Here is a 25619-nt window from a genome sequence, read left to right as displayed (position 1 = left end):
CGGCCATCTCAGTCCAGACCTGAATATTATTGAAGATCTGTGGTGTGAGTAAAAGAGAGCTGTCCATGCTCAGAAGCCATCAAACCTGAATGATGATCTGTAAAGAGGAATGGTCCAAAATACCTTCAACCACAATCCAGACTCTCACTGGAATCTACAGGAAGCGTTTAGAGGCTGTAATTTCAGCAAAAGGCAGATCTACTAAATATTGATTTCATTTCTTTTTTTGTGGAGCCCAAATTTATGCACCTGCCTGATTTTGTTTAAACAATTATCGCACACCTTCTGTAAATCCAATAAACTTCATTTCACTTCTTAAATATCACTGTGTGTGTCTCCTATGTCAGCGGTCTCCAACCTTTTTTGCGCCACGGACCGGTTTATGCCCGACAATATTTTCACGGACAGGTGCAGGTGCATTAATGTGTCGCGGATAAATACAACAAAATAAAACTAGTACCGGTACCGAAAAAAATAAGATTTATTCATAACACACGTGAAAAGACCCAGGAAAACCGAGTAAACAATAAAAACGATAACAAAATAACGCTGAAAACCAATAAAAACCCTGAAAACTATACATTTCACACCTGAGCCTCAACTCTCGCGGCCCGGTACCAAACGACTCACGGACCGGTACCGGTCCGAGGCCCGGGGGTTGGAGACCGCTGTCCTATATGATATCTTTTATATTAGGGGCGATCGTGGCTCAAGAGTTGGGAGTTCGTCTTGTAATCGGAAGGTTGCCGGTTCAAGCCCCGGCTTGGACAGTCTCAGTCGTTGTGTCCTTGTGTCCTTACTGGTGGTGGTCAGAGGACCCGGTGGCGGCAGTGTCCAGCAGCCTCGCCTCTGTCAGTGCGCCCCAGGGTGACTGTGGCTACAATGTAGCTGCCATCACCAGTGTGTGAATGGGTGGATGACTGGATGTGTAAAGTGCTTTGGGGTCCTTAGGGACTAGTAAAGCGCTATACAAATGCAGGCCATTTACCATGTTTAACTGACATTTTTTATTGTAACAACCAACGATTTATACAGGAAAATAATGACTATGAACAAGGCTGCCCAAACGTTTGCATCCCACTATATATGTCAAAAAGCATAGTATGATTCACTGGCTTATTTGTATGTGGTTTGTGATTTTTTTTCTTTCATTTTCTTTTTTTTAATTTATTGCTTCTGCTGAACTGATCTGCTGTCTCTCACTTTAAAATGCCAAATGCAGCAAGAATCACATGACAGGCGAAGGGTCGAAATGCTTATCAAGAAGTGCAAAAACGAATTAGATTCCCCACTGTTACAAAACTGTGTGTCAAGTGCAAAATGATGCAAACACACACAAAAAAGGAATATAAAGAGGACTGTGAAGAATGCCACAATGCCACCCAACAAGACTGAGGTGAGTGTGACAATGAGAGACAAAATTACGCACGAAACAATGCAGCTGTATCTGCTGTGTTTGACACTCGACATTCCCACTGTTGTGGATTTCACTGACAATAATTACAAACCCCAAAATACAAAGAAAACCTCCCCTGGTTTCATCACGTGGTCAACAATCATCGACAGTGAAGAACTTGTTTTTGCTTTGTTTTATTATTTGCTTCGAGCCCTGTGTACAGGAGCTGTATGCAAAAAGATCTTTTGTTAAAAGGGCATAATAAGCAAATGCTTCAGCCAATACCTTTTGATTAGCCTTGTCTCATGCTTTCTTGCTTTGTGGTAGATCTTTGTTCTGTCTTCACTGAGATATTTGAATGCTAATCAATAAAGCATATCACTCACTCACTCAACTTGGAGTGGGGACCATAAATCAGGGAGCATCACCAGCTCCAGCGCCCTAGGCCTTTACCTTCCATGTTCTCACACTTTTAGGTATCTCTTGATAGAGCAGCCTTATTGGTTCACCAGACACAACCAACAAATGGGAAGAGTCTTTCGTGTACTACAGATTCTTCATTGTTTTACTTATGAAGCCCTGTGACAGACTGGCGACCTGTCCAGGGTGTAGCCTGCCTCTCGCCCTAAGACAACTGGGATAGGCTCCGGCCCCCAGCGACCCTGAAAAAGGATAGGGGGAAGCGGATGGATGGATGGATTGAGGATCACATCAGATTTGACCCTTTTTAAAAGCAACACAATGAACCGTGTATTAGATGTGTAGATTTTAACAGAGTTCTGAGTCATCACAGGGTTAGAATTCACACCTATGATAACCTCAGAAGCTCCAGGATGGCCCTAAAGTGAACCTGTACAGGATGTGACCCACCTCGTGCCCCATGGCAGACAACAGAATCTTCAGTTTGACCTGAGTGCAGATTTTCATCAGATTCCTGCATCTTTACTTATCATTGTTCCATAATAAAGTGAAATGATAATCATCCACTGCAAGTCACTCCATCAGATCCCTGACTGTCGTTTCCAGGATGAATAATGGCTGATAAGGTGGGCGGTCAGGTGGGTATTTGGATAACTGATTGGAGAGATGCCCGGGTGTGTGCTCAGATTGATAAATGCGACGGTGATTAGGTAATAGGAAGTACTCACTGTCCTGACTGCAGATCCTTCTCACTCACCACGGCACAGTTAGTCAGCGACAGCTCGTCTGTCGGGCATCGACCCGCTTGCATGGTCTGCAGAGAGAAAGACAGCAGAGGAAGGACAGAGACGCTAAGAAACATAATTGTTTGAGAGATACTGGGAATGACCACACACATTTTATTCCAGTACACTTTTTTATATTCTTTTAACATGGGATTGTTGTAGGAATTTCCTTATTTTTATATTTTTATATTCAGTTGTAACATTACTGACATGTTAGCTCAAGTAGATGCATTGCACCTGTTAGAAACGAGGTGGTCCAACCTGAGATACTATTAGATACACAAACAAACTTTATTTGTCACGTACACAATCATACAGAGTACAACATGTAGTGAAATGCTTGTGTCCAAGCTGAAGACATAGCTGCGCCATTCCAGGGCTTGGTTTTTTTAGCCAGGACCCTTACTGGATACCAGGTGGGGATTGAACATGTGATTGCCACTCCAAAAGGTGTGTAGTCTTACCACTACACTATCCAGCTGCTGAGACGCCGTGCTAACACCAGGTCGGACACCCCCTTTGCCTTCAGAACTACCTTAATTCTTCATGGCACAAATGCAAACGTCCCTCAGAGATTTCAGACCGTTCTCACTCACGAGGCGTAACATGCCGACGTTTTGTCACGTCCCGCGGTGTTCCTGAGGAACGCGAAAGGAGACCTTCGGCGTTCTTATGGTACGCGGCGGGTTATGGCTGAAATCCAGTGCAATGACGCTCCCGCGGTAATAGACGTTCCAGCCCTGTATTCCAGCCCTAAACCTAACCTTATCCCTAGCCCTAACCATAACCTTTTTCCTGACGTTAACCAGGACTTTAATTATGTTAAATAGCGTGTTTCTAAGCGATTTGAAGAAAAAGAACGAACATGTGTAGATCGAGTCCATACAGTTCTCATATTTCCTCATTTTTCCGAGGTCGTCATTTAGGAACGTGGTGGGTAGCCGAAAACGTAATATGTTGACGATTTGTCACCTAGCGTAAAATGTTACGCTTTGGGAGTGAGAACGTGTTGGAGATTTCGGTGCAGTAAACTCATTGACATGTTCAACAACAACATTCTCAGATGATTTGAGCTTTGTGACGTGGGACATTATCCTGCTGGAAGACGATGGGTCCACTCTTTTCATAAAGGGGTGGACATGGTCAGCAACAATACTCGGGTAGACTGTAGTGTTTAACTGATGCTTATTTGGTCCTAAGGGGCCCGAAGCCCCCACATCATTACAGCCTGAACTGTTGGTGCAAACCAGGATGGATGGATCCTTGTATTCACATGTTTACATGTTTCTGAATTCCCCATCTGAACATAACAGCAGAAATCGAGACTCATCAGATCATTTTCTGTTGTCCAGTTGTGAGCCTGTGTAAACTGCAGCTTCATTTTCATCTTCTTGGCTGACGGGAGTGAGGAGGAGACAGAGTATAGGGAGCTGTTGGACCACAAATGACCATCTTCGTAGGAAGAGATAGCTGGTGTTTTCTTACGTTGCAATGCATCTGACTTCTCACATTTCACCACAGACATCATTTAAATGTCACAGCCTACCTGAGTGTTGTTGCTGACCATGTCAATTTCTTTCTGACTTCAGTATACCCATTTTCTGATGGATGCTTCCAGCTGGACAACACACCTTCTCACAAAGCTCCAATTATCTCAAACTAGTTCTCACTCAAACAGTGAATTCGAGCCTCTACAGTTATGAAATCCCAATATTCTGTAGAACAACTTCAGGATGTGGAAGAATGAGAAATTTTGATTTGCAACCAACAAATGAGCACACACTTTTCTTTTTGTCTCATTTTTCCTCACAATATTCATGACAGCCAGTCTCATCATCATCAGGGTGTCCTGCTGCTTTACATTCAGTCCATGTCAAAACTCAACCAACCTCCCAACTCAAGAGAGGAATTTTCTGAGTACCCCTTCTTTCAGTTCATCCACTTTTCCACTGACACAGCAGCGAACACACTGACACACTCTCATTTGAACACAAATTGAAATCCTTTGCAGAACAACCACGTCTGCCACACTGAACAAAAGTGGGCAGATAGAGAAATTCCATTGCACATTGCTGCACATGAAGTGGTAGCCATGGTTACTGCATTAAGTGACGACGGAGAGCCTCTGGTGATAAATGAGTTTTGCTTTTCTGTAGGGGTGGCTTTTAATAATCGATTCATCGATTAAAATTGATTCTGGCTTGGATAACGTGAAATCCATTCATTAAAATCCTCATTAAAATGTATTTTGCCCAAAATTCCAGAATCTCAGGTGAAACGTCACAAAATTTTGACAACCACCAACCATTTAAAACAGTAAATGAGAGCAGGAACACGGCTTCTGCACAAAGACGTAAACACCGCGGATCAGAATCCGTGAGCTGTCGCCTTTCTCATGGTCGGGGCTGAAAGCCGACAGCTCGCTGATTCTGATGTTTCGCCCTTTTTGCGCTGATTCTAAAGCTGTTAGTTTGATCTCTCTCCAAACAGTATTGACCAACCAGCACTTCATGCACAGCTCTCTCTCTCTGTACTTCAAGAACAGTTTCCCGTCTATCCCCGAAATCTGTTTTCTGCATTATTCGCTTGCTTGTTACACACAAGTCTACCGTTGTTTACAGGCTGTCGGCCGCTGTTTTTTTTTCTTTTTACTTACTTCCGAAAACCTAATTTCTGCCGTTCAACAGGCTTCTGAACAAATTTAAACTTTTTAAAATTATACAAAATGCAAAACGCTCAGCTGTGTCTCTAATAAAACCGCTGTAACTTCAGAGGTAATGTTCATATGTTGATTAATGGTTTTCTTTCATTTTTGATGTACTGCAGAATATTTTTATAAAATTCGATGCCAGGAAAATCACCTTCATGTTTTTCTTCAGCTACTTTGACACAAAGGCCTCTGCTGTGATGCTCACACCTTTGATAAATTCTGGAAAGTGTCAGCTTCCTTATTATAGATACAAAAATATGTAAATGTACTGATCTGAATTATAATATTTCTAACTGTGTGAGGCAAAATTTCCCAGATTCAAATCGAACTGAATCAAATCAAATCGAATCGAATTGATTCTAGAAGTCAGTGACGATACCCAGCCCTACTTTTCTGTCCTCAGCGGGTACCGCTAAAACCGCTGTAACTTCAGAGGTGATGTTCATAAGTTGATTAATGGTTTTCTTTCATTTTTGATCTACTGCAGAATATTTTTATAAAATCCTGTTTTTCTGTGTTTTATCTTCAGCTACTTTGACACAAAGGCCTCTGCTGTGACGCTCACACCTTTGATAAAGTCTGGAAAGTGTCAGCTTCCTTATTATAGATACAAAAATATGTAAATGTACTGATCCGAATTATAATATTTCTGACTGTGTGAGGCAAAATTTCCCAGATTCAAATCGAATCGAATCGATTCAGGACCTTGTGAATCGAATCGATTCTAGAAGTCAGTGACGATACCCAGCCCTACTTTTCTGCCCTCAGCGGGAGCACAGGCTACAGATCTGTGCTCACTGTGAACACATGCTTTTTGTTTTTACTGAAGCTCTTCATTCATAGAAGTTTGTGACGTATGCTGAGGAAACTTGGTCCTTTGAAGCAAATATCCCAGTTTCAGTGGTGAGGTCTTATGTTCAGATGTCTATGGGCGCCATATTTTGTGGACAGCAACGGGTACCTGGTACATTTTAAGCTGCAGAAGATTTAAGGAGACACCTTTGTCATCCATCACCTCTTGGCGTTTGGATCAATTTTGGTTGCTTTTTGCCAACTGCAGTTAACAAGGAGGCTGACAAATCTGAAAGAGAAAATTCAGGTGGGTGGGTGCTATGCTGCTAGCAACGTAATGTGAGCAGCTGCAGGGACCCAGTGGAGAGAAATGAAACACCGAGCGTGACGTGAGCTGGTTTAAGACAGAGCATTTTATTCCCCTTTTCCTTTAATGTAAGAAGTGATATAATCAAGTGGCACAAAGAACATAAGCAATATTAGCATTTCAAAGACTTTCACTGGCAAATAAATCACATTTATGCACACGGGTTCACTGTACTGCCAAAAATCTTAAACTCTGGTCACGATTTCATTCGAATGATTGGTTAACAGCATTTTCCTAAAAAGGGAAAAGCTGAATTAATAATTTACTGTCATAGGAGCATAAATAGTGTCCTCTGGTTACAGGCAGATATGGGCAGTAACGCGTTACAAATAACACTTTACTGTAATCCAATTACTTTTTTCAAATAATGAGTAAAGTAAGTAATTTGATTACATTACTTTCTCGTAAGCACACTGCATTACTGAACCGTGATTTTGTTTGTGTCTCATGACAATGACGTACGAGTGTGCGATGTCCGTGGCAGCAACAGACGTGTGCAGATCAACAATGTATCAACATTACTTTGAGGTGGATTCTGTAAAAAGTGACAGAAACATCAGCGTCTGCTGTGACTCTGCGTGGAAAGAAAACTTCTTTCTACAGCGAAAAATGAAACTTCAAATCTGAGCAAGCACCACGCTGCCACAGGAAGGTGAAATTCACAGAGAAACCCCCGCTGTGATGACCGCTGCTGCACCGGGCAAACCTCCACCAGCCCCACTCCTGCTAAACAGCTGAAAATAGATTTAAAGTGACAGGACTCAGAGCTGCTGAATCTTTAATTTTATTTATTTTCTGCTGTGTTTTACTTGCATCTATTTCAAAGAGGGAGTGTAAACACAAAAACATTATTTTTTTTTATATGCTGGAATATGCACAAAATAGGTTTAAATGTTAAACAAATTTCTTCAAGTCAAAGACAGCTGCATATAATTTCATTTTTGCTTGATGCAGTGTGCATAAAGTTAAAAGATTAAAACTAATAAAACATAAAGAGAGACTTTTTCATTTGATTACATTTTATATGATGCAGAGAAAATAAAATTGGGCTGAAAGGTCTATTGTTTTTTAATGTATTCAGGTTGTATATCAGGTTTTTTTTTTTAAAGTAACTAAATAATTAAGTAACTAATTTTGAAAATAAGTAATCAGTAAAGTATAACTTTCTTGGAGAAGTAATCAGGAATTAGTAACTAATTGCTATTTTCGAGTAACTTGACCAACACTGGTTACAGATCAGCTTAATTTGCTTAATACATCTGGTTTAAAAATGTTAAAACATGATGGCGAAAATGTGAAATTTGAGACTTGACCAATCAAAGACTGAGGCCACAGTGCCTATAGCTGTCTGTGAGTACACCAGGACTTTGGTCTCAGTGGATGGACACAAGAGTAGTGCTACACCCTAGTTCTGAATTGTACAGAAGAAGAGTAGGACCAATAGAAAAAAAAGTGTGTGTGTGTGTGTGTGTGTGTGTGTGTTGGGAGGTCAGAATTGTGAGGAAAATCAGATTTCTGACATTAATCTCAAAATTCTGTCTTTTTTCTCTGAATTCTGAAAGATAAAATCCAACCCCTCATTTCTCTTTCCATAGTCCCAAGTTCTCTTCTCTAAAACTGTCTTGCAGCAGGCTGGGAAGCAGATACAGTTGGGTATCGTCAGCATAGTGTGTGAGTAAATCAATCGACCAACCTTTGAAACTTTATATGTTAGGAAGAAAAGAGGACCCAGCAAAGATCCTTGGGGTGTCCCAGAGAAAATCAAGGTTTAACCACAGTAGCCTACTACAAGAGGATTTGATGGCTCACTATGTCCGTGGTCAATAATTGATGTAATAATCAGGCATTCATAATAGTCGTCCATACAGCATTTATATACATGCACATGGCAAAATATGACAGGGGGTTGTTAATTTGGCTCATCTGAAAGATTGAAAGCAACTTCAGAGTAAAAACATCTTAAACTGGCGTCTTCATCGTCCATAATTAGTTATATTCCAGTATCATAAATGATAGATAAAAATAAAAGGTACCCCTGACTTATCATCAGCTATACTTTTATGCATCCACATCTGGTATTTATAGTGCAGGAAGTGTAAAGCGGATGCTTTCACAACACAGAGAAAAAGTGAGCTGCGAGTCTTTTCTGGTAAATGAAGCCTGGAACACTTAGTGATGAGTTACCAGCTGCCCTAAATTTCACTGAAATGCTTCATAATTAATGCTCTAGAGATGGAATTCCTTCCACTGCTTGCAACGGCAGATTTAGGAGTCAGGTAAGACTCACTTAAATTTCTGTAACTTGTTTTTACATTCATCACTTTTGCATCTGGTAATTAAGAGCTGGTATTAAAAAAAGCATGCAGCTCGAGTGTTTAGCCTCCTCATCTGGAAAATAGCTGTCAACAGAAAATTGTTGCACTGGCAAAATTCCATATTCAGATCACTGAGTAACAAAACAATCTTTGCTTTAATCTGTTCTCCAGAATTCTGCCAAATCCAACTTTAATCTCAATGGGATTTAGGTCCAAGCAGAAATATGACCTCACAGTTAATCGCATATGGATTACAAAGTTTACATGCTCACTTCTCTTTCACGTCCACTAGAAAATATAGACAGGCGACATGTTGCTACAATGGTCCGAGTCCACTTAGAGGGAAGCGTCACTGCAAATCCGAGCTTGTCTAGAGCCACCTTTATCCCATGACAGACTTGTCAACCCTTACTACGATGCATTAGCATGCATTTTTCTTTAGTTTGTCATTTTCTGTATCTGAATGTGTGTAATACTGCAATACTGCACGTTCTTTGTGTCTTTAAATGACAGCAACATAATAGAGAAAACACATCTTTTAATATTAACTGTTTGTTGCATCTAAAATGAATGAAATGCATCAGATGTAGCACGATACTGAGGAAAACACTGCAGTGTTGGCGCTGTGCCCACATCACCTGCACCCCAGTAGTCTGAGCAGACAGAGGTGATTCAGAGCAAGACCGCTGTGTCCAAGACCCTTAAAGGGGCATCTCACACCATACAAATAAATGGCCTCTGCTTGTTTCCAGTCATTTCTATGGTTTGTGGTCATGTTTTAAAACATAGCACCAGTCAGTGTAGCTTTATCGCATACTGTACACTGTAGTGCTCAAATATAAAGAGGTACATGCAGGAAAACCCACAACACACAAAACTGTGCAAAGTGACTGTAATTTTTAATCAAAGCTAATCAAATGTATGTATGAATATTTTTGAAGATTTCTGGTGGTCTGTTGATTTAACGCTACATTTCAAATTCCTACTATTTCAAAGGAAATATGAAACACTAACTCTCTCACCTTTACTGATGTTAATAATATAGATAGATTCAATAAATACAAATATTTAAGGCATATAAATCATGCATGATGTTTAAGGCCTCGATAAAAAAAGAAAGCTATGATAATATGGTAGCTCTGGATGAACCTTCCTAGCACTGCCCTACTTGTTGATATAATCTATTCCATTAGTTCAATGGAAAAAAAGGCTTTTCCCCTTTTGATTCAACCAGGGGAAGATGCCGCTGCTATAAATCCACGTGGGACATTTTTTGTTCTATCCAAAACGTTTTAAGTATATTATATGAGCTTTTTTATCGACTGTGCTTTCTTCCAGACCCTGTGTGGACACAACAACTAAAGCAATGGAAAGTTTGTTTTTTAATTATGCCAAAATTAAAAATGTAATGCTACACTGCTGCAGCTGCAGTTGTAGTTCATCAAACTAAACTCTGAGCTCAAAGATACTGTAAGTTTTGTGAAGCCAAGAAGAAAAGACCATTCTCACTCCCGAGGCGTAATATAGAGACCATTTGTCAAGTCCCGAGCCGTTCCTGAGGAACGCAAAAGGTGACCTTCTGCGTTCTTATGCTATGCACCGGGTTATGGATGAAATCCATAGAATGACGCTCCTGCGGTAATACACGTTCCAGCCCTAACCATAACCTTATCCCTAACTTTAACCACAACTTTAATGACATTAGAGAGTAAAACAAACGTACAAGTGTAGATTCATTCCAAATGGCTCTCATGTTTCCTCATTTTTGCGATCTCGTAATATAGGCATGCGTTGGGTGCCCGGAAGTGTAATATACTGACGATTTATCACCTAGTGTAAAATGTTACGCTTTGGGAGTGAGAACGTGTCCAGCAGAAACTCGTAGCTGAGTGAAAACCTTTGGTGGGGAAGTAAAAGGAGTATTTCTATTTACGGTTATTATTTATTTCTACAATAACTCAGATGTCCTAAGTCAAAGGAGCTTGCAAAGAAAAGCGTCTGGACTTCTTTAAGTTGCTTGAAGACGTTTCACCTCTCATCCGAGAAGCTTCTTCAGTTCTAAGGTCAAATGGTGGAGAGTCCCAGATATAAACCTAGTGGGAGTTTCCCCCCACAGAGGGACAAAAGGACCCCCTGATGATCCTCTAATCGCCTGAGCCAAGCTGTGAAACTGGGTGTGGGTCCCAATCAGCCAGAGTTTCGGGTGAGCTCGTTGTGAAACCTGGCCCCACCTTATCATGTGAATTCCTGAGGTCAGATGGCCCAGGGTGTGAGTGGGCGTTAAGGCGTCTGGGGAGGGATCTCAAAACTGGATTATAGATGGCAGAGAGTTGGTGTCGTAAACCACCGCCTCTGTTCAAAGATGGTCGCTCACAGTGGACATAGATGCTTCTTTCACTCCTAAAGTACTGGCAGCTACCCAGTCATTCCACGGATGGACAGACTCCAACTTCACCTATGAGTTGGAACAGTAAGAAGAACTTGTTCATATGTAACTACTGAGCTCAACAATATGCTAAGCCTAGGATCATAGTCATTAAAATCTTCTGATGAAATGATACATTAATCATAGCTAAAGCCAAAAACCTCTTCATAAATGTTAAGGAATGCCAACTGTTCACTTTAGGATTTTTGGTGTCAGCAAAGTTAGCTAAGATGCTGTAAAGCTTGGATCCACCTCACAGTATTATATATTTACGATAATAAAGTACGATGACCTGGATGACTGAGAACCTTCACAGTCAGATGTCCTAACTTGTTCAAATGCAGGCACACTTTACATGCCGTATATTTGATGATATACTATACTGTTTGTAATTTCTTCGATTTTCTTAGATTTCAGAGCAGAGTACAATTGATGACACTTTGCGGTAACGCTGATGCTTTTAGCAGTGGCAAAGAAATTGATGCCGTAAAAAGCAAAAACACTTGGAACACAAATACTGTACAAGCTTGCCAGCTGCATCTCATCTAGGCTAACCCAGAAACCATCTCATACACAGTGAATATTAAACAGACTATTTATAACCAAAGGCCATGCCTCTGATCTAATTAATTTTTAAAGGCTGTCTGTCAAACATTTGTGATAAAAGTCACTATGATTAGAAGAGGTGAGTGGGTTGTCTTATGCATACTTCAACATATAAAGTGGAGGTAAATGTGGGATGTGTTGGCCACTTGCTTTAGGTGTGATATCTTCAGGGGTTTCCAAGTCTTTTGGCCAAATAATACTAGATAAAGATCATCTTTATATTCAGAAATTGAGCATGCACATATCCAGCTCCCTCACATATTTGGACATTATCCAGTCTTTAACCTGCCAGTTTCCTAGTGCAAAATCTGCATGGTGGCTGCATGTGCTGACATACAAATCGTTGCAACAGTCCAAAACTTTCCATTGGGAGAGAGAGAGCAACTGCTAGCCTGTTGTGATTACATTAACATTGTCTGAAAGTTAATTTATGAGTCCATGTATCACATTTCCTCATTGTGTAAGAGTCTGTCTGCATATGCAGTCTCACCATTTTATTTTTAACCTGATGGCCAAATGATTAAGGTGCATTAGGGGCAGTACTAAGCTGTCACCAGTGTTGGGGAGTAACGGAATACATGTACCGCCGTTACGTATTTAAAATACAAAATATGAGTAACTGTATTCCGTTACAGTTACCGTTTAAAAAGGTGGTATTTAGAATACAGTTACTTTGTTGAAATAAATGGATTACACGGCGGTACTTCCCTGTTTCATATTGTGGCGGGTCAGGACTGTTTGGGTTTTGTTTGACAGCTACGTTCTGTTGTTCCAGGCGGCAGCGTTACGGTTGCCATGGTTACAGGGTGACGCTCTCTCTCTGCGTGTTTCCTGGGTGAGAGAGGCCTTTTTGTTGTTGTTGTGCTAAGCTAACAGGCAGAATGCTACAGGTATAGCTCTAAAGAATGTAGCATCATGGGCAGTGTAGTCCGTGCTGCAGGGAGAATGGACTGCCATACACGTTATGTGTCTGTGAGCGAGGAGAAACGGGAGCTGGAAGCATGTAAATATAATAATAACCACTGCAGCCAAGAAGAGAGCCTGACGAGCCCAGTTGTAAGTAAGCTATTAAGACTCGACTGTACACCGTGTTCGTGTTTTCCTCCAAAACAATAAGTCCCGTTGGAGCAGCCTTTCAACGCCTCTCTCTGTCTCTCACTAGCAAAGTGACCCAGACAACAAAGTAAAGCTAGTTTTCGGCTACGAGCCCGACACAGAACCCACCGTATTAGCCAGAGGTCCCTTTACTACGGTTCGGAGCCGCGGACCTTCAGTAACAGTAATAAATCACAGCAATAGTACATTCATGTAGTTGTAAACAGCATGATAATATATTAAGTAATCCAAAGTATTCAGAATACGTTACTCTCATTGAGTAACGTAACGGAATACGTTACAGAATACATTTTGGGGCATGTATTCTGTAATCTGTAATGGAATACATTTTAAAAGTAACCTTCCCAACACTGGCTGTCACTGCAGTACTTCACCGGGGTATTTATGAGTAAAAATGAATCAACTGTGAAAAAACCACTCAGATAATAAGCAGGGCATATCAGGCCATCCTCATTTGGATTTTGCACTGCAGGCTGTTTTTCACAATCCACTAAATCACTCTGATGAAGACCGTGGATGCACATTCGCAAATTTATTTCTTGCTTTGGAGAACATGAATGTCTGCAGGGATCACCAAAGTCATTAGGAGTTATCCAGGGAATTACGAGCAGCTAATGATAGCAGGTTCCTTATTTTCTCTGTTCACATTCTGTATCATGAACATCACAGCAGAAAAATGTGTTTAAGACAAAATGTCGAGAGGAAAAAGAAAACTGCCACTCCTGGTGCTTCCCTGCTTCCCTTTGGAAGTGTTCTCAGTTTTACAACATTCAGGCCTACCCAGAAAACTGACAGCTGTCCTGAGTATATATAGCTACCATATTCTGATGACTCACCCAGTCTAAAGTGTTTTCAAGCTATAACCCATGTTTATGTATTATTATTATGGTTAACACATAGCAATTATTGTGATGTATAAAGCTTTACAAAACACAATACCTTGAAAAGAACCCCTTTTGATGTCCAGCTCTAGCACAACCCTTTGTCTTTTAGCTCTTCTGACAGCTACAGTGCATTTCAACTACATCTTCTAGCTTTTGTACTTTGGCCTAAAGTCGGTGTTTATATTTTATTTTCATCCTTCTGACAGAACAACACAATCAGCAACTGATTTAGTAGAAGTCACACCTCTCACTCATTAGTTTCTAACCAACCTGGCCTGTCCATATCACCTGTAGTACTGGCAGTTACCCAGTCATTCCACGGATGGACAGACTCCAACTTCACCTATGAGTTGGAACAGTAAGAAGAACTTGTTCATATGTAACTACTGAGCTCAACAATATGCTAAGCCTAGGATCATAGTCATTAAAATCTTCTGATGAAATGATACATTAATCATAGCTGAAGCCAAAAACCTCTTCATAAATGTTAAGGAATGCCAACTGTTCACTTTAGGATTTTTGGTGTCAGCAAAGTTAGCTAAGATGCTGTAAAGCTTGGATCCACCTCACAGTATTATATATTTCTGCAAACTATCTGAATCAAAATGGTAAGTTCCTAATGGAACACATCCATTTTGTTCTGGAGACTTGCAGTTTCACAGGGGAGTTGATTAATGGATGCTCAGGAGCTAGCATTTACATCCAATCAACATGTGACACCAGCTTGAGTTTGCTGCCAAAGACTCGGTGGTTGCCGGCGGTTGCCTCATATCTCTTCAGGTTCGAGCCAGATATCCAGGCAGCAGCGGGAGGCTGACAGCAGTGATGCAAGCAAGCTATAGAACCGACTCTTCGGTCAGAGAGTGAGCAGAATATAGCAGATATATCCCACATAAAAGAAGATGGCAGCTCTCTTTGAGAGTTATACACCCATACATACCTTGAAAAATATTACGACCTTGTGGGCGCCAGTGGAGGCAAGCAGAGAGGAAGGACAGAAGACAGCATTTGAGAAGGAGGGGGACTCAGAGCAGCAAGCTGCTGGAGTTAAGGTGCGAAGCTGTGGTGGCTGCAGACAGGTGCACTTAAACGGCATTCACATGTATGGAATGACTCATGCATGTACATATACAGACTACCTGGGGTGGTGAGGGGTTAGAAGTGCATACAAGCCAGAGTTGGGGTTTGCTTAGACTAAATTACAAATGTTTGTAATGTTCCTTGGAACTTTTTCCCAATAAATAAACCCCAAGTCTGGTGGGCTCATGCACAAAATGTTATGCATGTCACAGGACAATATGTCTTCCACACACTGGAGACAAAGTGCCAGCTGCAACACTGTGGTGAGAGATGATGGACAGAGAAAGAAGTCAGCCATTTTCCCCCCTGATTTTTAAATAAATAAATAAATAAATAAATTCATTTATAATGGATGGATTGTGACATGGCATTAATGTAATCATACTGGTAATGAAAACTTTCACTGCAGTGTATGAAATGACAACAACTTCACATCCAATTTTGTCAATAAACAAGTCAAATTTTGGAAAATGTAACATCTGAAAATTTGATTGGAATTGCTCCAAAGCAATTGCTTTGTTCTGTTATGGCTGCTAGCATTGTTAGCATCAGTTAGCATTAGCCAGCATGCTCAAACAGACAACATATATCACAGGAAGGGTACCAAAGCCACAAGAAAACAGATTAACAGGTCTTTAACAAGCATCATTTGTCTTCAATTTTGCTCTGTGTCATCAGTAAACCTGTGTTTGCCTCAGTGCTCTGACCCTCCTATGACAGCTCTTTTAACACAGTAGGAACAGCAAAGGGATACAACCTGCACAAAAAACATGTGAATAACTTTAAAAGAAGCAACCTTGCGAGAGCACACAGGATACACAAGATCATTTGATTTCATACCAGCTCTATCTATCTATCTATCTATCTATCTATCTATCTATCTATCTATCTAAAGCCTTACAAAGGCTTCATTGTGTTGTCAGTCTCTAACTCTCACTGTGAGACAGAGACGGACAGACTGACTTTGGTCTCAGTAAGTATGCTGAATTTTGAACCTTGCATCTGATTGATTTATCATCATTAAAAGATCAGAAACAGCTATGGCGACTCAACTCTTATGGGAAGGTTTACCACAAGGTTCAGGAGTGTGTTCATGGGAATCTTTGACTCAAAGTCTCCAAGCTAATTTATCCCAAAGATGTTCTATCAGGTTGAAGTCACATTTCTGTGCAGGTCAGTCAAGTTCTACTAATCCATGTCTGAATGGACCTTGCTTTGTGCAAAGTCCCGAAAGTGGTCCACAAGGCTGGGAGCATGTAATTGTCCAAAATGTCTTGGTATGCTGAAGCATTAAGAGTTCCTTTGACTGGAACTAAAGGACAAACCCAACTCCTGAAAGACAACCGTAACCACCCACACCATAATCACAGTATCTTAGCTGTTCCTAGGACTGCACTCTTCTGGACAGAGATCTCTGATGTTGTTCCTGGTATCTGCTGGATCAGGGCAACGTCCGAGCTGGCATGACTTCATATTTATCTGTTTTGCTCGTGTCTGCGGTAGGCGTGCTTAGCGTGGGGGTACTAGCCTTTGCAGCTGATGTACTCTGGCGTTCTTTCCAGTTTTCCTCACATAATTCTATGAGCGAAGGATCCCAAATCAAATAAAAAGATATAGTATTTTCTACATGACTGCTTCTTGTTGATTGTTATTCAGTTATACTGCTTGAAAAATAATGTTTTGGTGCTGACCGTAGCGGTCTGTTAAACTGCCTTTCATTTTCCTTTGACCATGGAAAGCTCAAACCAAGACTTGGCAGAACACAATGACTTGCCTCTAGGCAACAGCCAAAGTCACTCGTGGGCTCACATGAAGACTACCAGCCATAGCCAAGGCTAAGTTGGTAGGTATGGTTGGTGCAATCGACCCATCAGTTAGAATCAAGCTTATCAAACCACTTGGTAAAATCTGTCCTTGGAATCTCTTGAGACTAGAGACCTTCCAATATTTTGACCTGAAACCATATATATAGATATTAAATGCCAGGAAGACCTAAACTGTCTCTTCAAAGATGCTAGTATGGGAGAAAGATAAATGAATTCAAAAATCCTATTTTCACTCACTGAGACTGTGTCATATTGAATAATTGGGGACAAAAAGCCCTCCAATTTCATATCTTTTCAATTGCATAGATCTGGCTCAGGTCCCTCATATATATGCTTAGAATCAAGTTTGAAGACTTCTGATATGAGCAGGTTCGCTGGCACAGTTCAAGAACAACAACAACAAAAAAAATACAGATGACATATAATGTAATTGCAAGGAGGTATTTCTGTAGTCTATTGATTACTAGATAGTGGAAAAGGGGTGGGATTTCAATAAGCTTATGCTTCTTCCTGCTCCTTTTTGAACATGAAAGTTATTTGTAGTTGTGGTTGCTCGTTTTCCTTTTGTTTTGCTTTGTTCATTTGTCTCTTTTAATTCTATGTTGTACTTTTTCAACATGTTCAAAATAAAGATTCAATCAAATCAGATCAAACATAACATTTTCAGGTGAAAAAGAAGAGATAGTGAGCAGTTCTGCTGACAGTATGATTGTCCTCCCCGTTTCTTCCCTTCTTTACACTTTAACACAGTACTCTTTTGTGATACTTCAACCTCAGCTACTTCAGTGTCGGGGAGTATCGGAATACATGTACCGGTGCTACGTATTTAAAATACAAAATATGAGTAACTGTATTCTGTTACAGTTACCATTAAAAAGGGTGATATTCAGAATACAGTTACTTTGTTAAAATAAATAGATTACACGGTGATCCTTTCCTGTTTCTTATGTTAGGCTATACCTTCTCTATGTGTGGTAATTCCACCCCGGTGGAAACCCAAACAAACAGGCATTAAGAGGTTCTAATGCCTTGGCCTCAGTCTCGCAGCCCATGTCACCTCTACTTGTGGCCCGCATAATGACGTGGAGAAATATTTTCTTAATTATTATTCAAAAAATGATTTAATATGAAGGCAATGGGCAGAGAGTTACAGGCATAGCCCTAAAGAATGTAGCCTCATGGGCAGTGTAGTCCGTGCTGCAGGGAGAATGGACTGCCATACACGTTATGTGTCTGTGAGCGCGAGGAGGGAGAAAAAGGAAAAGTACGAGCTGTCACGGATCAGAAATGGAAGCAGGAAGCATGTAAATATAATAATAACCACTGCAGCCAAGAAGAGAGCCTGACGAGCCCAGTTGTAAGTAAGCTATTAAGACTCGACTGTACACCGTGTTCGTGTTTTCCTCTGAAACAATAAGTTCTGTTGGAGCAGCCTTTCAACGCCTCTCTCTGTCTCTCACTAGCAAAGTTGACCCAGACAACAAAGTAAAGCTAGTTTTCAGCTACGAGCCCGACACGAACCCGACGTATTAGCCAGAGGTCCCTTTACTACGGTTCGGAGCCGCGGACCTGTTTTATATAAGCGTGGAATAGTTTTCTATACGAGATCGCTGCAAAAAGTGCAGCCTTACCTAATGTCCACCTACTGTTACTCATTTTATATTAAGATTTAAAAATCTAGTTGGTACTGGTATGGCGGGTAACCTTCAGTAATAGTAATAAATCACACAGCAATATTACATTCATGTAGTTGTAAAAAGCATGATAATATATTAAGTAATCCAAAGTAATCAGTGTCAAATGACTTTGATTTCACTGCACTTCCCTCATCTAATAACTCTGCATTCACTCCAGCATACATCACAACTGTGACAAAAATTCTTCAGTGACTAATTATTTAATAACCCAGATTTTTCTCCACGTTTTTAATAAAGCCATATATTCTTGTTTGAATTAATAATCTGCCTGTGTCTCTCCCATGAGACAACTAGCCAATTGGCTGCCTCCAGGTTCCCTGATTTTTTTATTCAGAAAGCGTTCTTCTCTTTTGGCAATGTGCCGTGGAAGCACTCCCTGCATCTCCCTTTCATTCGAAATATTCTTCTAATCCCAGCATCCCATTAAATTATTCATCCAGTCTTCTCTGGCAGTCGATGGGTAATGAAGCTGCATCTGCAGTGCCCAAGATAGTGACTCACATCTGCTGTTCCCTGTTGAGCTTGGCTAAGCTATACACTTTCCCACTTAGGGTTTTTCTGTACTTATCAAATAGCACATGTGTCTGAGACATTATCATATTTTGTGTCCGAGGGTTCTAACCCCATTGGTCATATCTTTCATCCACATCTTCTAGTTAGATTATTTTTAAGGAAAATCCAATCTGTGGACTTTAAATTGACTTGTTATTACAGTTTTATTTTTTTCCTTTACCATTATATGTTGTTCCTCTTTTAAGATCATCTAAAAATAATTTCCAAAAGCTGAACAGATGTTAATAATTCTGGTACCCTAAGCAATTTACATAGTAAGTTTAATCCAGATTGATTAATTAGAGAAGTTAGTGTATTTATGTATGTCTGTTCTCTTTGATCAAATACTACGATATATACTGTCTATCCCAGCTATCAGAAGGCAAGAGGCAGGGTGCAAAACAGGTAGCTAGTCTATTGCAAGGCTTCCATTCTCTCTTATGGCCAATTTAGAATTACCAGCTAGGCTGTCTTTGTAATGTGGGAGATGTCGAAGCATCCAGAGGGAATACACGCTGTGTTCTTCCATTACAAGAACCTAGCCCTAGTTATGATCTTTAATCTTCAGTCTTAATCATTTAAGCGTATCGAGAAAAAAAAGTCAAACAAATTTGTTACATTTGCTTCCCTGTAAGGAAATCAGACGGATATTTCTTTCCATCCAAGCGAAAGAAATATTAGTGAAGCCCCACAGTTAATTCCATCAGCCCTGCGAGTATTTTAAACCTTGTGTTTTGGAATTCATAATATATACAATACACTAAGCTCAATCATACAAAATCAAATCAACAAAGCCCTTGATTAGTTCTTGCCTGACATCTTAATCCAACACACACAAATTCAATATTTGCTATGGGCCATCTCTGACCACATTAGGACATGAATGAGCTGCATATGAGAGCCAGCTCACTTTCCAATTTAAATAAGTAAGTAATTCTTCAAAGATGGTATTAAATCAAGAAGGCTGTAGCAGTTTAATTGTTCATTAGCTGTCAGATTTAAATTGTTAGAGGTGTGTCTGGGGACACTTTAAGATGCAAGTTCAATAGAAACTTGAAACAAAACATTATTAGATATTCTTTATGCATAGTATGCCGTTAGAGTTATAAAGTTTCAAAAAGCTATAAAACTTAACTGTTATGTAAAATAAAAATACATCTTAGCAGCAAAGGACTATTGGACTACATGGCTATCATGTGTAGCTGCCATGTTTAGGTTAGGGGCTATTTTGAGTCAGTAACCAATGACTCATCCTCTGCAGAGTGCTGATGAATCTTTTTGCTCTCACTAACATGCTGAAAAATCATCTGTGTTGGAAGTAAACAGAGGCAGAGACAGATGTCCTCACTTCCACACTCCTGCATACATTTATAAAAATGTTCTCTTATACTTGAACTCAGTCTTAAGGTTGCTCCCATTTGGTGTAATCGATTTATAAAAGATGCTTCAGGTTTTACGTTGGTTTGTCAGCAGTACAATACACTGGTTATAGTCTAACATGTTAAAAATGTAATAATAAAACAAAACTTGTCCCACAGTCACTTATTTATACCCATACACAGTATTTATACCCATCATTATGGTGCAGGAAGTCGTTGCAGTTCTCCTAACACAATATTGCCACATAAACTCTGATATAGGAGGAAAGGAAGTCAAAAAATGTTTTTTCCACAAACTCTCAGGTTTTGAAACTGTTCTAGCATCTCCCTCTGTCATTAAAATGGTGTTAAAAACAGACGAACTCATGTCTTCAACCCAGCTGTGGTGCAAAAACGACCGGTTGAAGTGCCACAAAAACTGTGTTGTGCAAGTATGTGCAAGTATGTGCAAGTACGTGCCATTAGGCACCATGCTTTTAAGGTTATAAGAGCTGGGTACAATAACCTCAATTTTATCTGAATTTAGAAGCAGGAAGTTTCTGGAAACTTCTGCCACTTGTATTGGCAATCTCTGTTTAAGTGAAAGTGAAGGAACATATATTGACAAGTAAATCATCAGCTTTGCTTTGCCTTTACCACAGCAGACCGATACAGTGTCCACATCAACGCTTATGACTCATCAATCCATCAGTCAATCTCTTGCTCCTCTCTCCCTTCACTAATGAACAAGACCCTGACATCCTTAACCCTCTGGGATCCAGGGTACAATTGGCCGTTTTTGACCAGTTTTGATTTTACCTCTATATTTCACCTTTAAAAACGGTTTATCTTGCCTAGTTTGGTATCATTATTTACAGCACAACCTCAAATATCTGAAATTTGAGTTATTTTTTAATTTTGGTATACTATATTAGCACAATTGATCTAAATTTAGACAAAAAAAATCAAAATTTAGTTATAAGTTCTATTTTTTACTGTAAAACCCACAAACATGTTTAATGAATCATTTTCATAACTTGAAATGCAAATAGAAATTGTACATTTCTAAAAATTATGCACAAGTTTTGCAAACAACAAAATTATATGGTACTATTTACCTAAAAATGCAGCCAAGGCCTCAGGCATTTTTTATATAACCATCTATTATCTATTTACAGAACAATCAGGTGTGCTGCATCAAATAAGAAGGCACACAAATTATTTGTGCCAGTCCAAAAAAATAGTTTGTGTTCAGTATAAGACAGAGGAGAACATCAAAGGCCTAAACCCTGCAGGTCTGACAGCAGAGGTGTATCAGTCCCGTTTTGGCTTTATTGGAGCAAATGTGACATTCAGCAGTATAACTGACACACAATACAAAACAATAACTACACAACAAACTAACTATAGCCTCCAAACACGCTAAACGTCACTAATGTCTCACATATGAAAACTCGTGCTCTCTCCGTCGCGGGTGTCACTCCTAAAACTTCCCCTTCTCCCTAAACAACCAAGTGCCACATGTTGCCATATCATTTTTTTTGATTGGCTGACACGGTAAACTTTAACACCAATAGGGAAGGAGTGTTTTTTCTTTTCCTTTTTTCACTCGCAAGCGGAGAGTGTTTGCTAGTGCTGTCCATAGAAAACGCCGTTTTTACCGCTGTAAACACCACCGTTTTGTTCAAAAAAACCATTGCGTGTATTTTTTATCATAACTCTGGTTTTACGTGGCCCATCGACACAATTCAAAAACTGGCATGTAGTTTGAAGTCTGCACTTTCGACCCAAGTTGAAATGGAGACTCTGAGTCGTTGCATCCTGTAGCTGTGTCATCTTAAATTGGTCATGTGATTTTGACGCGCCGGCGCATCCGTTGACCCCAGAGGGTTAAACTTCTTCACTTGGAGCCGTAACTCATTCCTGACCCAGAGTGAGGCTCAACATTTTTCTGGTTGAGGATAACAACCTCAGACTCGAAAACACATCTGCTAAATTGCCCTAGTGCATGCTGGAGGTCACTAGCTGGTGAAGCAAGAAGAACTACATGTCCACATGTACGAAGAACATGAACCTGAGGCCACCGAAGCAGAAACGTTCTCCGACTTGACTGTGCCAAGAAATTGTACCCATAAAAGTTATAAACAGAATTGGTGACAAATGGCAATCCTATGGAGTGTAGCTCTCACTTTACTACCAGCAATGCAAACCAATCTCACTACAGTGTTACAGGGACTTTATTGCCAGTATAGGCCAGTCACCATGTCTCCCATAGGAAACTCCGAGGGACACGGTCAGTTGCCTTTTCCAAGTCCACAAAACACATGAAGAGTAGTTGGGTAAACTCCCATGCACTTTCTCATAACCTTGAGAGGATTAGTCCAGTGTCTCACAACTAGGACGGAAACTGCTTTGCTCTTCCTGGATCCAAGATTCCACTAGTGGACAGACTATACTGGCATAGAGCTTCCTGGAGAGACCGAGGAGTGTGATTTCTCTGAAACTGGAACATTCTTGAAAATGGGGACCAAATCACCCGGTCTGCCAGTGCAGAGGCAATGTTCCCGAATTCAACACAGTGCTGCAGAGGTGTGTCATTGAAGACAGCCCTACAACATCCAGAGCATGTTTCCTGGTGAGGGAACAGCGAATCCCTTCCCTCCCCAGAGACCCGTCAGCATAGAGGTCTTTGACCATTCCAGTGACCTCACCCACAGTGATGGGTGAGTCTAAGCATTTCTCCCTAGACTCAGCTTCCACTACACAAGATGTGTTAGTGGAATTGAGGAGATCATCAAAGCTTCATCCCCTTTCCGAGTCACCTGACGATATCCCAGAATTGCCTCAAGGCCAACCAGAAGTCCTGCTCACAGTCCTGCTTTAGCTAGTGCTAGGGCTGCCTTTCACTTGGCCTGTCCTACAAGAGTCCCACAAGCCAGCCAAGTTTGATAGGGCTCCTTTAGCTTTATAGTTCTCTTCATCTCTGGCATCCACCATCTCTTTCAGGTATTAGCACTACAACAGGCACCAACCACCTTGCAGCCACAGCACCTTGGTTTGGAACACAGTCCACTTGGACTCAATGTTTCCAGCCACCCTTAAGCTACTTTGAAGCTCTGCTGGTGGTGGAATATGAAACTCTTGCAGACCAGATGCTCCCAACTCACCCTAACCACATGTTTGGATACACCAAGTCTGTTCAGCATCCTCCCTTCTTACCTGACTCAACTCACAACCAGGTGCTGATCAGCTGACAGCTCTGATCCTCTTTTCACCCAAGTGCCCAAGACATACAGCTACAGGTCTGATGATTGCTAGACTGTTCATCAACCTGTGACCTGGGGTGTTATGGTGAAAAGTGGACTTGTGTACAGCCTTATACTCAAACATGGTATTTGTTGTTGCCCGTTCAAGCATTTACGTCTCTCCTTCAGCAATTTAAAACTATATCTCTTGTAAAACCTATAAGAGACATAGAGTGTCTTGCCCAAGGACACAACGACCAGGACAGAGGATCAGGGACAGGACCAGGGATCGAACCGGCAACCTTCCGGTTACAGATACGCTTCCCAACCCCCTGAGCCACGGTCGCCCCAAATATTGATAATTACAGATAGTAATGAACCCTTAGTAATGTTGCAGTTTGTCTGGGTCATTAGTGTGTTTAAAGAATGTGCTAAAAAATTATTATATAAAGATAAGACAAATGAGAGTGTTACCCTTTGATGCCTGATGATGGTAACTAGTTTCAGTCTGCCACAAACCAACACAACGGCTACTCACATTTCAAGGAATAACAGAACAATGGCATGAATGGATAATAAGAGTTAAATATTCCAGCAGTTACTGCAGTGCAATTATTTTTTTCAGTTCAACCTGGGTATACTTGTCCACCTGCGCTTTTCCAGGTGTGTATGCCCCAGGGCAGCTGTGGCTACAACCGTAGCTGCCTGCACCAGTGTGTGAATGTGAGAGTGAATGAATAGTGAAATTGTAAAGCACTTTGGGTGCCTAGAAAAGCTCTATATAAATGCAATCCATCATTATTATTATTATTATTATTATTATTATTATTATTATTATTATTATTATTAGTGTATGTATGTGTTTCTCACTGTTTGCACTGTTGTGCATCCATTTATCAGCTGTGTGCTTTAATGTGAGTATCTGTGTGTTGCTCTGTTGGCTGCCCAACAGCAGAAAGCAGCTATCTAAATATAGCTGCAGCTCAGGGCTCACAGAGGAAGGCCCTTCACACATCCAGGGATTAACCATTACTCTGTCTGACTCACACAAAGACACGCACTTAGACACTCCCACTCTAAACACAAACGTACAAGTATTTGATGCACACACAGTATGCATAGAGAAGACATACACATAAGTAGCTGTCACACTGAAGGACTGACGTTAAGTAATTTTTATAATTTAGTTAATTAATATGTAGATAAAATGAAAAATATTCCAATAATGAATATCTACGTGGACCAAAGTAAAACTGCTAACAGAAATGAATGTTAAAAATTAGGTTTATAAAAAACAGAAGAACATCTTTTCCTCTTTAAGTCAACAGTGTAATAGATTACACTCAAGGTTAATTTGAACAAACAAGGGCTATATATTAAATTAATGTTTTTAAAATTGATGATCTAGAAGGAAGAGTGAGAAACATCTGGACAACACCTTGGCATATTTAGTAATGCTAGAAGGAAAATACATCTATCAGTTCTTTGGCTTTACATATGTATCAGGACATAATAAAAATAATTTGGTCTTAAAATGATTTAGATACATCAGATGAAAAACAGCAGATGACTAATTACTCATTCTCATAATTTATTTAATATAAACTAAGTCAAACACTGATAGAAATTCTATTGTCCATTTGCTGCTGTGTTTGTGCAGCTGCATGACCCAATTTTAGCGAAGCTTTAGATGTCAGACAGATGGGCTCACATTTGACTCTAGAATACTTTGGAGTCTTGTGACTGCAAAACAAGCCCAAATCATCACCCCTCCACCGTGCTTGACAGTTATGATGAGGTGTTTGAATTCATGCTACTGTACATTATGGCCAAAAATTCAGTTGAATTAAATTTTTATTTATATTGCGCCAAATCACAACAACAGTTGCCTCGAGGTACTTAAGATAGTAATAATAATACAGAGAAAACCCCAATAATCAGATGACCCCCTTTGAACAAACACTTGGCAACAGTGGGAAGGAAAACAGGAAGAGATCTCTGGCAGAACCAGAACCTAATTCCTATAGAACAGTAAAGGTTTACTT

At 40.3% G+C, this 25619-nt stretch overlaps 1 protein-coding gene across 2 annotated transcripts in view; it reads right to left on the bottom strand.

The window, feature by feature from the left end:
• LOC102796520 (vesicle-fusing ATPase) overlaps nucleotides 1–25619 on the bottom strand; it is a 66756-nt gene that overhangs the window by 25299 nt on the left and 15838 nt on the right. Inside the window, exons 1-2 of one of the 2 annotated variants that reach the window (XM_087837302.1) lie at nucleotides 14757–14767; nucleotides 2545–2630 (exon numbers count right to left, since the gene is read on the bottom strand). In XM_087837302.1, the coding sequence (XP_087693428.1) occupies nucleotides 2545–2627 (83 nt within the window). In that variant the 5' untranslated portion in view covers nucleotides 2628–2630; nucleotides 14757–14767. Of the gene's footprint in view, nucleotides 1–2544; nucleotides 2631–14756; nucleotides 14768–25619 lie in introns of those variants that run through there. The other variant, XM_087837301.1, reaches the window with a different exon arrangement.

This window comes from Neolamprologus brichardi, unplaced genomic scaffold, assembly GCF_056152115.1.
Source record: "Neolamprologus brichardi isolate AB-2024 unplaced genomic scaffold, ASM5615211v1 NODE_ptg000031l+_length_7269946_cov_1, whole genome shotgun sequence".
NCBI lineage: Eukaryota > Metazoa > Chordata > Actinopteri > Cichliformes > Cichlidae > Neolamprologus > Neolamprologus brichardi.
The sequence above is the reverse complement of the archived record's forward strand: the minus strand, read 5'-3'. Positions and strand labels throughout refer to the sequence as shown.